Source organism: Miniopterus natalensis, chromosome 5 (genome assembly GCF_054644295.1).
Source record: "Miniopterus natalensis isolate mMinNat1 chromosome 5, mMinNat1.hap1, whole genome shotgun sequence".
Classification (NCBI taxonomy): domain Eukaryota; kingdom Metazoa; phylum Chordata; class Mammalia; order Chiroptera; family Miniopteridae; genus Miniopterus; species Miniopterus natalensis.
Window position 1 is genome coordinate 78,511,189 of NC_142085.1, and position 14,138 is coordinate 78,525,326.

A 14,138-nucleotide genomic window follows, 5' to 3' on the forward strand; every position below is an offset into this window, starting at 1 on the left:
TTAAGGCCTGGTCAAGTTTCAGATGTTCGAGGGGGGAAGAGGGCCTGTGTGGTTCTTCTTTCATATTTCTGCCTTGAGTACCTACAGAACCTTTAGCCTGTACTGGAAAAATATTCAGTTTTTAAAAAGCATCGAACACCGTTTTTGATTAGTCAGAGCTTTTCACTTCCAATGAATGATAACAGGCTTAGCAAATAGGGAATTTATTGGTTCATGTAACTGAAAAGCCGGGGACAAACCACCATTAAGTGTGACTGAATCCAGGTGCTTAGAAACTATGATTAAGAATCTGTGTCTTTCTTTTCAGCCTGTGTTCCTCTGTATTTGTGTGTGTGTGTGTGTGTGTTTTAAGCTGGGCTCTCCCTTTGTGGGTGCAAAGTGACTACTAGAAACTCTAAGCTTATATTCAGCTAGTTTTAATAGCTCCAGAAGAAAGAGAAAGTCTTCCTTTCCTATTGTTCCAGCAAAATTCTTGGGCCAGGATCTCACGAGTTCCACTTGGCACATGCCCGTCTCTAAACTAAGCACCAGTGCCAGGGAAATAACTGGGCTCTGATTGGATAAGCCCGGGAGCCCTAGAGCCCAGTGATGGGGTTCGCCTCACACCAATGACATGGACCAAGAGAGGGGGAAGGTGGTTCCTCAAAGGCTAAAACTCAGGACTGTTTCTAAAAGAAGTAGAAAAGAACACAAGGCATGCATTCCCCCGCAAAGCTCTCCCACCCCAAATACACTTAAGTGCACAATGCCTACTCTGAAACAAATTATTTTTGGTGTTATAAGGATGGAATAATAGACAAGACATCCCTCATAGGACTTAGACTAGAGTCGTGTGACTATGCAACTATGTACACCTGTAGCAATGAAAATGTAAAAGTGAAGTAACAGAAATAATAGTAATCGCTAGCATTATTGAATGCTTTCTAGAGTCTAGGTGCTAGTCTAAGCTCTTTCCTTGCTTTCACTCATTCAATCTCCAAAAGAGCCAGAAAGATAGCAGCTCTTATTCTGTTTTGTAGATAGGAAGCTGAGGCACAGAAGTTCCTTAGAAGTACGTGAGGAGTGTAGAGCTGTTCGTTCTTGCCGGGACAGGTAGTGAGATCCGACACAGGGGGGCGCTGTTGGAAGAAACTATGGAATATCTGGGGAAAATTTCACGCTAGGTGGCTGGAGAGACAGTCTCATTCTAGGAGGAAGAAATAAGAAAAGAAGGAACGGAGCCAATGAGGTGCAGGCGATGTTTAGGAAATGGCAAGAAGTGAAGTTTGACTTGAACATCGGGCTCGCGAAAAGGAAAGATGAAAAGGGAGAGGAAGCCGGGCCGGTGGGGACCAGGAGTAAAGCCCGGCTGCCGTGCCGAGTGGGCCCCAGCGTGGGCTGTAGGGCTGGCAGGCGGGGAGCGGCGCCGATAAACAAGAAAAGGGCCAGACCCCGGAGCGTTTCTAGGTGGGGATGTTGGCTTTATTTCTCTGCCTCGCATTCTTGAGATGTTTCGGAAGGTTCTTGCAAATGTCCTGTTGGGTGGCATTTTGGTGTTTGTTTCTTTAAACGACTTAGCTATGCCTTAGTGAAGGGTCTTTGAAAAGGAGGCCATTTCTTGACATTCTGTTTTCTGTCACTGCTGTTGAGAGGTAAAGCCAAGCCTGGCTTATAGAACACTTTCAGCACAAGACAAGCAGCTCTCTGTTCCCGTGACAGTGTTACAGTAAGGCCATTCAGCGCCGGGAACCAAGAAGATAGCATGGCACGCTCATTTACTCGTTTTCTATTTACTCTCCTATTTTGTTCCGTCATTAAACGGTGTTAGAATTGAAAATTAGGACTCTCTTTTTCTGGCCAAAAGAAAACACAAGTGGCTTGTGGACTGAAACGTTTACTCACACAGATACTTCCAGAGGAGTAGAAAATCCTGGCCATGCGTCTGCAGAGAGGAGCTGGTGCCATAGGCCCCAGTTTCCCCTCTTGAATGCAGGCTCCGCGCCCGGAGGACATCATAAATCACATGTAATTTATGATGAGCCCAGTCGTGTGTTACACCCTGCTGGTTGGCCGGTGTCCTGTACACACCATGACCGCCCTTCTCCAGACCATACAGGGGCCTTTTCAGATGCGCCATAGGACAGAGAGCTGAGGATTTTCCCCTTGGCGGGCCCAGCCAAGGAGCAGAGGAAGGAGAAGACAGAAGACCCTTGTTCTTTGAGTTTTGCCACAGGCCTCACCTGCTTTCTCCTAGATCGGAGGAAGGGAAGGAGCAGAAATTCTCTAAGACCATGATCATTATTTGCCTATTTTCTTTTATTCATGTATTCAACAAGCACACATAGTATTTTCTGAGTGTCAGCTACCTGCAAGGCACTGTTGGGGATAAAGCAGTAAACAAAACAAGGTTTTGATTCTTGAGACTACACTGACACAAAGTAGTAGGCCCTATATCAGGAGGTGATGACATATTTTGCAGGGTGAGAGAATGGATAAAGGCAGGAAGGGCAACAAGCTATTCCACACCAGGTGTGCAGAAATGGATTTCTACTACTGGGACCTTTGGGAAGAGACTTGAAGAAAGTGATAGCGCAAGCCATGCGGGTTCTGGGGAAATTGCATCTCAAGTAAAGACAGAGGCCACCATGCAGGGGCACATCTCAGGTGAGAAGCAGCCCAGTGGGGGGTGGAGGGGCTGGAGTAGAGAGAGCCAGAAGGGAGTAATAAGGAGAGGAGACACATGGGGGAGGACTAGCCTAGGGCTCATCTAGAGACCATGCCAAGGAGCTGAGATGCTATTGAAAAGGAGATGGACAGCCATTGGACGTTTTGGGAAGGTTGATCCTTTTGAAATACTTGAAAAACCAGAGTCTGAGCATAAAGTCAGGATAACAGGGACCACACACCCTTCACGTCTGAGAGAAAAGGAATGAGTGCTGTTGTCATCAGGATTGGACTGTCAGAACTTTAATTCACCCGGGGCAGAGCGTGAAACAGAACCGCTAGCTTGGCTTGACGTTGGTGTAAAAATCACACATGCTTTTTAAATGAGGACAGAAGTGAGTAACCGTGAGCCATTTACTCAACTGGTGGGAGTACTTTTCCTGGACAGACCTGGCTGCCACTGCCAGGGATGAGCGTCCTGTGAAGTCTCTTCTCTGGCTGCATTGTGGTTATGCTAGAGTTGTGAGTGAGGCTCCCAACATTACTGCTGTTCTTGCAAAGATTAGTGTGGGCTTCAGAGTCCAAGAGCAGCTGGTGGGATGCTAAGAATCATTCTAGGAGGCTTCAGTAACCCACTTTGCTCTCGGGGAACCTGGAGCTAACTCAGGCTGTTTTCCCTGCACAGATGACTTTGTCTAGCCTAGAGCTACGAGGAGCATGGGCTTGGTTAAGGTGATTTCGACTCCTTAGGAGAACTATCTTCCTAAAAATGAGGGCGATGGATAATAGAGTGGGCTACACCATAGCGCCCATCCTGCCTCTGAATGTCTGCACGCAGGTAGCACATCTCAGGAATGTTCCTGAAATGAAATGACTCTTGCTTTGTGTGCCTTTTGGACTAGAATGAACTCTCTGATTCATTCCAATGCAAAACCCTTCGGAGCCTATGAAAAGTGTTCAGTGAATGTGCTCTGCAAACATACAGACACTATATAAACAGGAGGCAAATATTTTACAAGATGAAGAGTGAAATACTTGTTCTTCTGGGAGGGCAGTGGTTGGAACTTGGTGCCCTAACAGCATACCTTCCACGCTCAGTCGCCTGCAGTCTGTTCTCATTGGCCCCGAACACAGCTATCTGCTTTATGCGTTAAAAATGTGCTCAGCCAAAGACCAAACAAATAGCTAAAGGCATTTTCCTATCAGCTCCGGTTGGTAGGAGGTAGAGCCAAGAAACAAAGCTGTTGGTTTTGAGTCTTGGCAGGAGGCCAAGCTGCTGCTTCAAAGCTCCAGGATTTACAAGGAAGAAGGGGGGAATTTTTTAGCTGAGATGAAGTTAGAATAGAAAACTTAAAGCTGAAATTAAAGCATGCTCTGGACTCCATGATGGAAAGGCAGACGCGTTCTGGGCTCTCAGATGGTTTTTCAGGGCAAGAATGAAAAGGTGCTTAAAGCAGAGATCACAGAATGGCCTTGATTCATGATACAGGATCACACAGCGTTCGAGCTGGGTGGGGCGTCCTTTGGGGATCATCGAATCTCGTCCCCTGGTTTACAGATAACGGATCAGAAGCTCTGGAACTTGCAGAGACTGCCCGATGTCACACAACCAGTTGTGGAAGTTGTGGCGTTAGAGTCCAGGACTCCTGACAACCATTTTGTGTTTTCGACCACTTTATAGAAGCAGCAGACAATTGAATGTGGCCCCTTGAGTCCTCAGACTTAGCAGCACAGCCTGGAGTCTCTTCCCGGCCCCAGCAGTAGGGTTGAGACCTGGCTGTAAGAGGCCTGCCTCCCCTCAGAGCCCAGTCAAGCTTGAACGGGTGTGTGGGGTCCTGGGGAGACTGCTGTGGCCAGGGGCCTTCTAGCCACCTGCGCCCTCTCAGCAGCGTCCCACAGTGTCACGGTGGGTGTTGTTTGGCTTCCTGTGCTGACCGGTTCCCTCCTCTTTGACAAAAGCCTAAACAAATTAAAGTTGTATTTAAATAACAGCACTCTTTTTACATAAAAGAACTCCCATGAAAGAACAGCTCCTGCTGGCCGCCCACTCCCAGATAACTTTGTTCATTAAAACTGCCAGCATTTCAGTGAGCTGCTGTTACTTTCCTGCGGCAGGGGGCAGAGAGTGGGGGGGTGGGTAACCTGAAGGAAGGGGGACTGTTCTTGCCTGTCTCCATTTGAACAAATAAGCTGTCAATTATCGTTTTTGTCGCTGTTCCCTCATTCACTTGTTCATTCGTTTTCTTGTTGGTCTGCATTCTGATTCTATCCAAAGAAAGTTTGACAAAACCTAGAGCAAAGAGCATAACGCAGTCAATAGAATAGACATGAAGTCAGGTCGCTGAGGAGGGGGAAACTTTTCACCCGTGAACTGACCTATGAAATCTGTGTTAAATATCAACTTTTACTCTGGCCTTTCTGGCAACCAGAATAAAAAAGAAATACACAAATCCTAGTTATCAGCAAGGGGGAAAAATTCCAATTTCTTCAAGAGAGACTAAGTGTTGCTATTCTGGGGCTCGTGGCGTTACTAAACACTTAGAACTTTCCAGTGCTTAATACAAAGCTCCCAGCTCAAGAACACCCCTCCCTCCCTCCTCTCTCTTCCAAGTGTCCTTGCTTCAGGCCACCTGGAGCACCCCTCCTAAAAAACCCCACATGTTCTTAGTGTTATCATTGGCTCTGTTTGTGTGTGTCAGTGCGTGGCTTGGGATAAGGGGTTTAGCTTGGGTGATGAAATTGCGTTGTTCAGGTGTCTCTAGGATTTGCAGACCACAAGGACAGGAGTCGGAATTGCAGGGAGGGTCGGAAGCTGGTCCTGCCGTGGCTACCCTGCCTCCACCACTGTCCCTGCCCCTCTCCCACAGAGCCCCAAGCCCCAAGCCCCTCCTCTGGCCCTTTTTTGCTGCGTCGAGGTGCTTGTTTGAACAGGGCATCCAGAGGGAAGAGAGTTCTGTGGAATACACTTTGGGGACTGTTAGCTCAAAGGATCAGTAGATGGCATGACCATGTACTGATTTTACACACCTTCATGGGCCCTGAAAGTGGGGAATGAAGTTTGTGGTTCCGTGTCATGGAGGGTTCGGGAACTAGTATTAGACACTTAAGGGGGGAGGACTGAAGTGGCACTGTGAGCTCCTAAGCTCCGTCCTGACGTCGTAACTGGAATTTTGATTCTTCCAGAAGAAGAAAGAAGCGGTGTTGAAATTCCCATCCCTTTACATGATTTGACTTCATCTTTATAAGACTTGGGATGCGTCAGGGGATAGGAGAACACTCTAGAATTTTTGAGTGTGACAAGGGTTACCTATTTACTGAAAGTCTGTTTATTTTTTGTTGTTGTTTCTTACTGTAAACATATATATTCTCTATATACATTGCATGTTCACAGAGACCTATGTTTTAGAGTGCATCATTGCTAAAGAAAGGGATATTCCCAAGTGAGAAGTCGTGGATCTGAAGTGATTTGTCTGGCTTCTTGGCCCCTCACCCTCATTTGAAAGACCAGGTGGCTTCTTGGCCCCTCACCCTCATTTGAAAGACCAGGCACCGTGGCTGGGTTTCAGACCGTGGCCTGTGGTCGTGGCCCTTCGTCCTAATTAGGCTGACGCCAGTCACATGTTTTGCTAGACCCCGAGGAAAGCTGGGGTTTGGGCCCTCACGTGAAGGGAATGAATGTGTCAGTTCTACTTGGAATGCTTTTAGTAATTGTTTTAAGCAATGACTTGATTCTCACTTGTGCTTATTCTTTTTAAAAGTGTTAGAAAGGAAGATATCCACAAGACAAAGTAGAGAGGAGCTGATAAGAAGGGGAGTTCTTAAGGAGTTGCCTGATCAAGGTGAGGACATTAATCGTACCTTTTAAATAAGCTGATCCTTCGTCCTTTGGTCTTTCTTTCATTTTCTTTTGAAACCTAAGATGACCGTGGTCTTTGGGAGCTAAAGCAGTGAGCCCTCACTCCGAGAATCTTGCTTGAATTCAGAATGCCTCTGTGGGCTGCAGAGAACCCAAGGTCTCCTAGAAAAGAAGAGAAATTCAGTGACCTTTTTGGTGAGCCCTTCACCAGGTGTCACTCTAAGCCTGCAGCTCTACAAAGGTACCCTGTAGCTGCAGATACAGATAAGATGCAAATGCTTACGCGGCTGCTTCTGCTTCTCCTCTCTGCTCTTGAGCTGCAACCTTTCCATACAAATTAACTCCACTGTTTGGGTAAACGCTGAGCTTTCGCTTGGCTCATGACTTTGGTTTCTTAAGTCTACCTGTAAAAGAAAAGAGAAAAAGAGATGAAAAACACACCTCTCTTGTCCTTTGAAATGCACTCAAATGTATAATCAAGAAGGCGGGAATGGGCACATTAAATTAATTTGCTTTAGCATTCTCTCAAGTAATTTTCTCAGTCTCTCACCTCTTCACTAACGATTATTTCCAAGTATTTTTTTCTGCCTCTATCTGCTTCCCTTTCCCCTCTGTCCTCACAAGGGGGAATCTTACTAAAAAAGACAAAGATTAGACGGAAACTGAGATAGACCCGCAAAAGAAGACACCAAGATCGGTTATTGCTCCAAGGAAATAATACTTAAAAATTTTATTGCTCCCATTACTAATGAAACTTAAGAAAGTTTCTGTTGTAACATCATTGATTTACCTCCTGCCTTCCTCGCCCTACCCACCCCCAACATTTACTGGGGTAAATTATTATTATCAGACTTTTATGGGAACAAATAAAAAGCTATTAAATTGGAATTGAAATAGTAGTACTTCTCTTTTCTTAATATACTTGGATCTATGTTCCTTGCAAAGAACACCTTTTGGCATTCGCTATTTATAAATCCAAATGACACTCTTTTTCCAAAGTCTGAATAATCCGAGTGGAACTAGGAAATGCTTTACTATTTTATTCCTGCTTCAAAGGAAACAGGGCAGTCTGGAGTGAATACTACCTTTTCTTTGGAGTGAATACTACCTTTTCTTTCGTGGTATTTTTTTTAAGTCCTCACAGTTTTAGGTATTTTACTTTGATTTCTGGCCTGTTACACTTTTTTCACTCCATTTTATGAATGAATTTTGTCTCCCCTAATTTTCTATTACCTTGAAGCTATTTATTTCCTGCCTGGGACTTTTAAAAATAAACAATGCACATCCCTAAATGTTTTTTCCCTTGAAGGTTGGCTTACAGTATCAAAATTTGTCTCCTCTCTAGTAAAATCTCTGGAGGCAGGAGAGGATTTACAGATCCACTAACAGCTGAACGCTACAGTCACCTCTATTTTAAAGGAGGGAAAATTTATGATTGAAACCGTTACTGGATATTAAAGATCTGATTAAAGGCCCCGTTTTTTCATCCAGTTAAAAACTGTAGCTAGGAAAGAATTTACTTTTCCTAAAAACAAGTGGCAACTGTCAATCTAAATAAATGCTTTGTATTGCTTCCTTTTTAGTCTTCTAACCTGTTACATTATTTGCATGGCCGATTACAATTGCATATACTTATTTCCCCCAAAATCTGACCTATTTGCCCTTTCTATTTAACTTTTGCAGACTGAACATTAAAAGTTTTAAACCACGGAAGAACAAAACAGTTTTTAACCTAACGTAGTGTGATAGGTTTTAATGTTTGGGAAGTCATAAATTACTGAATTTTACTTCCCACCTTTTGCACAGTCCCTGTACACAGCTATAGAAATTACCTAATATACTTGGACGTTCCCGGTGATGCCTGTTGGAAATAGAGTCTTTCCCCCTTTTCTGCCAAGAGCTGGAAAAAAGAAATTCTTGTCATTTTCCCATAAACAATTATCTTGAGAATTTCATTCTGTTTTCAGAGACTGGAAGCTGCTGTGCTTGGTGACAGCCGCCTGTTTTCTGCCAGTGAGGATTCGTGTTTTGCCTTGATCTTCTTGACCTTGCTTTAGCTCTTGACAGTGCTTGTCAATTATGCCCTTTATTCAGTGAGCCAGATAGACTTTTTAAATCTCTCTGGCTACCCTGGCTTTGACCTTGCCCCATCCTACTCCTTACCCTCCCTCTCAGCGGTTAGTATTACCCCTTTTAAATTATCGTTTTTACACCAAGACCTACCTTCAGTCTAAAAGCTCAGCGACTGGTCTTCTCTCCTGAGAAGTTCGTGGTCTAGTGCAGGCTCAGTTCTCATCTTCTGGTCTTTCCTTCCGTCCTCTCCTTTAACAGGAGGGCACGTAGATGCTTTTGCCTGCCTGCCAGCCTCCTTCCTTTTCTCTCATGGCGCATCTCTAACCTTCTAAAGGGTCACTCACCTTTGTTCGGACATGACTTCCTCCTGGTCCGTGTTCCTGCAGTAACTATCTCACGTACACTTGTTTACCAGAAGGAGGGAAAAGCCCTCAGACCCTCTCACACTCCTTCCTTAACCACTTATTTCCATGTCTGCTGTAGCTCTTGGTTTATTTTAATCTCACAACTCTTTCCTGCGTTTTCTCTTTTCTTTGCATATAAATGCTCCTCTAAGACTTGGTGTGGGCCTCTTACTGTAACTTGCAGTCTGGCTCAGCATCTTCTTTTGACTTCTTTTGCAGAGCTTGTATTTTACGGACATACATAAACTATATGAAAGAATTAACTTGTTTTAATTCCAAAATAATATACAAAACTAGAAAACCTTCTCAATCATACACCAATTGTTAGTAACTTCAGTTTTCCTCTGTTTTATTCTTAACTTCCACATTTATTACAGACATGTTTCCTTTTTCTATAGTTTTTTTTTTAATAATCACTAGCTTTATTTCATATCTCAAAGTATCCCTTCACATTGTCAACGATTTCTCTCTATTGTGATAATCCAATTTCTTCTTGTAATAATAACAGAAAATCTTTTGGGTTTGTTTTGGTTTGACACATACTCTTTAAAAATGTATTGCCTTAATTTTATTGGAATAGTTAAGATTTACTAGCAGTGACATTGCCTTCCATTATGTCTCTTTTATTATTACACATGAGTCGGATTAGAGGTGCTTGGAAGTTACACGACTAAGCAACAACCACTTTTGCATTTTGAACGTGATATAATTTTATGATATATATTTTTTACTTGTTGAAATGTCCTGCTTGTTTTTGTCAATAAGGCCAGTAGGTTTTATTGTGGAGCTAAGGCCATTCAGTTATGTTTAATGAAAATTTGGAAGATGGTCTCTGTTTTATAATGGTTGCCAAAATAAGATCAATCAAAATTGCATAAATCAGCTGTAATTATGCATTTCAAATTTCCTAAAAATGTCAGTTCATTAATTTTTCTTTTACAGTGGTAGCAAAACCTCTTAAAATTTTCCAAGTAGGAACTAGGGTTAATCTTTTCAAGCATTTTGGTTGCTGAATTAAGAGTTTTCTGCAAAATCTCTTCCACTTTAGAAACTCCGAGGGATTGTGAAACTCAGGGGTTAAAATTGGTTATTTATTACTTATATAATGTATTAGAAATATTATTTTCAGTTGGGATTTTTAAAACTTCTATAATTACCTTTTTTCACATTTTTTACCCCTAATGTTTTCAGGTTATTATTTGGCCAACTTAAAGACTCTTTGATCAGTTATATATAACAAATTATGTGAGTTCATGTTAATATTTTCATAAATAAGAAAATGAAAATACAGTTAGCCATGCTACCATCATTCCTTGAATATAAAAGTAGCAATTGTATTATTGCATAAAGTTAACATATCATAGAGGTAAAATTCCATATCCTCCCACTAATTGTTTGTATGTGTAACTACATTTCATGTTACTTGTGTATTTGCATCCACCCTGTGTTTTTGGTGCTTGTTAAAATGTTTGTTCCATTTTTCAGGTTACTCCTTTTAGATTCCGTTTCTGAATGACAAAGAAACTCCTAGTGTTGACTTCAACAAAACCTAAGCTCAAGAAGAGAGGGACTCTGCTGCCCGGGGGGATTTTATTATTAGAATAATCATTCCTACTGTCTTGAAGTGGCACCGAGATGCCCCTCCATAGCTGCATTCCCCCAAGACTAAGGATTTTGTAGTTCTTTCACTTGAATGAATTATTTAGTAAAATACAGTGAAACAGTACAGGATGTATTTGGTTCCCAGGGCCTGAAACCTGAACCCTACAGTCCTAGTAACTGGAAAACTGGGTTTTAAGAAAGCCATCCAATTAGACATCTAGGTGTTTCTTTCCCTATTTTAGATGGAGATGTAACAGTTAACTTTGAAAATTCAAACGGGCACATGATACCCATCGGAGAGGAGTCTACCCGAGAGGAAAATGTAGTAAAATCTGAAGAAGGTAATGGCTCTGTCGCTGAAAAAGCGCCACCTCTGGAGGAAAAAGCAGAAGAGAAGACAGGTAAAACCAAGAGAACCCCTTATTCTTTTACTTCACTGTAGCTCAAGGGCGAGAATCAGGTCTTAGGCTCCAGAGTGACCTTAAGACCAGTAGAGAGGAAATTTACAAACCCAAAGAAGAGAGAAATGATAACTGGTGAAGAAAGGTTGGATCATTTCCTCAAGGAGACACATCCATTTTATAAGCACGTCATTTAACTTTTTATTAAAGAGGGCTAATTACCGTTAAGAATCAGATGGGATGGCCTCTTCCGTCATTAGAGATGTCTGGGACTATTCTCTTTTCCTCAGGAGCTTTTTCTCAGTACCTTCTTTGGAAACAAAAGTGCCAGCAGTCAGAGCATCGTTCTCTGCTGGTTAGAAGTGGCCCCTGTGAGCAGCTCAGCTCAGAGGACTATCAAACAGGTGGCTCTTTCAGCCCAGCACTGACTCTCCTCCAGCAGTGGGAGCTTGGCTGGTGCATCCACACACCCAATACCGCAGGTTCTAGACCAGGTTCTAGACTATTCTAAGACCCAGGAAGAGTCCCCAGAGATGCTGGGATTTGGGTTGCTGTACTGAACATAGCCTCTACTCAGTGATTTGTCTATGCAATTGGAAATTTCAAAATATGCCAGAGGCAATTATGCCATTCCCCAAAAGCTTCTTTAGAGACCCCACTTTCTAGAGTGACTATGCAATGCTAAGTTGCATGACTGCAAAATACATGTCTATCAAGAACCCCCAGAACATTCACAAGTTCATGGCCAATGATTGATCGCCTCCCCATACCACCGCTTTTATGGGCAGACACCTCCAAGCCTCATACTTATGTAAACATGAACTGAAACTCCCACAAGTAAGGCTTGGTTGGGAGGTTCTAGATGATTCCATGCAGCATAAAAATGAATCCTCAGGAAATGGGCTATTTCCTGTTCTACAATGTCTGCTTCTCAGTTGGCAGATGGCAAAAGGTTTGTCAAACTTAGTTTAGGTTCTGTAGGCATTTTGGGAACTCTTAGAATCTGCTGGAAGCAAACTTCTCTTCTGTTCTTGATCCAAATCCTTCAAAGACAAAGAGAACAAAAGAGCATCTTACAGACCTAACTTAAAAATCAACTACTCTGAAAGTCCATCCCCCCTTTTATTTGCATGTAAATTAGCCTTTAAAATTTTTAGAAGCCTCTGTTAATCATCTGTTAGAAGTTTATTATTTTTCTTTGTTCAATATTAAGTATAGTATAGGACTCTTAGTCTTGTTTCATTGAAGGACTCTGCCTAAGCTTATGAATACTGATGATGAGAAATTAACTAAAGTTTTCCATGATGCTATCTATTCCTGGAACATAAAGAGAAACAGACCTAAATAGATTTTAAGGGGATTCAGTTGAAAGCGTTAACTCAAATAGTGATTTCTTTTATTTTTATTTTTTTATTCCAACTGTCCTGTTTCACCAAACTGTTACATTTCAAATCCATCTGTGGTGTGTGCCTTGAACAGCCTTTGCGCATTGAGAAGTCACATCCTTTATTGTGTAACAGCGCCGTCTCTGGTGCTCTCTTGGTCCATGTGGGGTGTCAGTCAGTGGACTGGCCAGACTTCAAAGGATTCGTGTCCCTTATCACCTTAATAAAAAGTTGCTGACAGTTTTATGTTAATTAAACCAGCAGGCCTTGATGTTCTAGAAAGACCATGGCAGGCCTCATGGGTCCGTGGGTATTTGAGAGATGTTTTTGTTTGCTTGCTCTTTTCTCAGAATTGGTACATTCAGTTCCTTTTGGTCAAATAAGGTCCGAGATAGCATCTTGCTTGGCTGGTCTGTACATAAGGAGATGAAATGCTGGACATGCCACCACACCGCTCATCAGACACATAGCCTCCCTCCCCGGTGCACCCGGCTGGGGCACCAGAGCCACTCAGTGAGAGGAAGCATGCGCTACGGAAGCCACTTCCAGGAGTAAAATGAAGGTCACTCATAGTGCGCATTACATAGCATTAACTTGCTAGGAAATGCCTTGTGAACAAAGGTTACCACTTAATTCTCTGTAAAGATACCGTTTAATTCTAAAAACACCCCAAGATTCACTTTTACATCTTCAGTTCTGATCTCACTTCCTGTTTGAGCTTACTACCTTGCAAATCCACCATCCCATGTTCTTAATTCCCCCTTTATTTTGGGGTGCAGCACTCCCTTTCCTTTTGCAAGAACATTATTTATGCAGCTTATCTGAGAGCATTATTTCATCTATTAATTGGTTATGTTTGTAAAACCACGTCCTGTGCCTTTAAAGTTCCAGATGCTTGCATCTCTTTTTAAGACAGTACGTCTGTACTTTAGTATTTAAAACATCAGTGTCAAAAAAGACAAATAACAAGTGGTCTTCACACTGCTCTGTGGGTAGGTTTCACCTAAGACACAAGGGTGTTCCTGAGGCTCCCAAAGGCTCCTGATTCTGAAGTTGATACAGTGGTCTTGGGCCCCCTATGCCCAACACTGGAGACTTTCCCCTTAAGACCTTCAGGGCTTAGTCTCTCAACAAGTGCCTTTAAACATAAAAGAGGCAGAAAAACTGATCTGCAGTTTGTTAAGTGTAGCTTGGAATTAACTATGAGAAATCTGAAAATTGTTTGATGTATTTCTGTTGAGTTATAGAAGACTTTCAATGAAGTAACAAATGATTTCATGCATTTATGCCAACACAGTAATGAAGGCCTGCCATGGGTAGGACTCTGCTGGGGACCAGGCAGAGAGCAGTGAATGAGAAATGGCCTTTGCCTGCAAGCAGATCATGGCCTATGAGGAGCCCAGCATGCAATACAAGGTGCCAAGTACTCTGGAAGGCCTGGGTGCTGCAAGTCAGGGGAGCTCTCAACGGGGACCAAAATTGGTCCTCAGAGGAAGATACTTCTAACTAAGATTTGAAAGAGACACAAAAGAGGCGGCCTGGTGAAGGAGAGAAATGGGGGCAGAGGTGTATTCTAGGCAAGGCAGAGATGCATGCAGTTCTCAGGTTTACCCCGTGTTGTTGAACTAAACTCTCCATGTGGTGGGAGGAGCCAAACATAAACAGCCGTCCTCCAGACTGTCTCATGGAGCCTTGTCCTTGTCAAGCCAGAGTGAACGGCAGCCCTTTATTAATTAACCTCCTCTGGAAAAGAGAATACTCATGGACACCATCA

At 42.9% G+C, this 14,138-nt stretch overlaps 1 protein-coding gene across 5 annotated transcripts in view; it reads left to right on the forward strand.

Annotated features, from left to right (window-relative positions):
- The window catches only part of PHACTR2 (phosphatase and actin regulator 2), a 99,258-nt gene that overhangs the window by 44,098 nt on the left and 41,022 nt on the right, over positions 1–14,138 (forward strand). For 4 of the 5 annotated variants that reach the window (XM_087817663.1, XM_087817662.1, XM_087817665.1 and 1 more), the window contains exons 3-4: positions 6,402–6,482; positions 10,821–10,979. In XM_087817663.1, coding sequence (XP_087673789.1) covers positions 6,402–6,482; positions 10,821–10,979 — 240 coding nt within the window. The remainder of the gene's footprint in view (positions 1–6,401; positions 6,483–10,820; positions 10,980–14,138) is intronic. The other variant, XM_087817664.1, reaches the window with a different exon arrangement.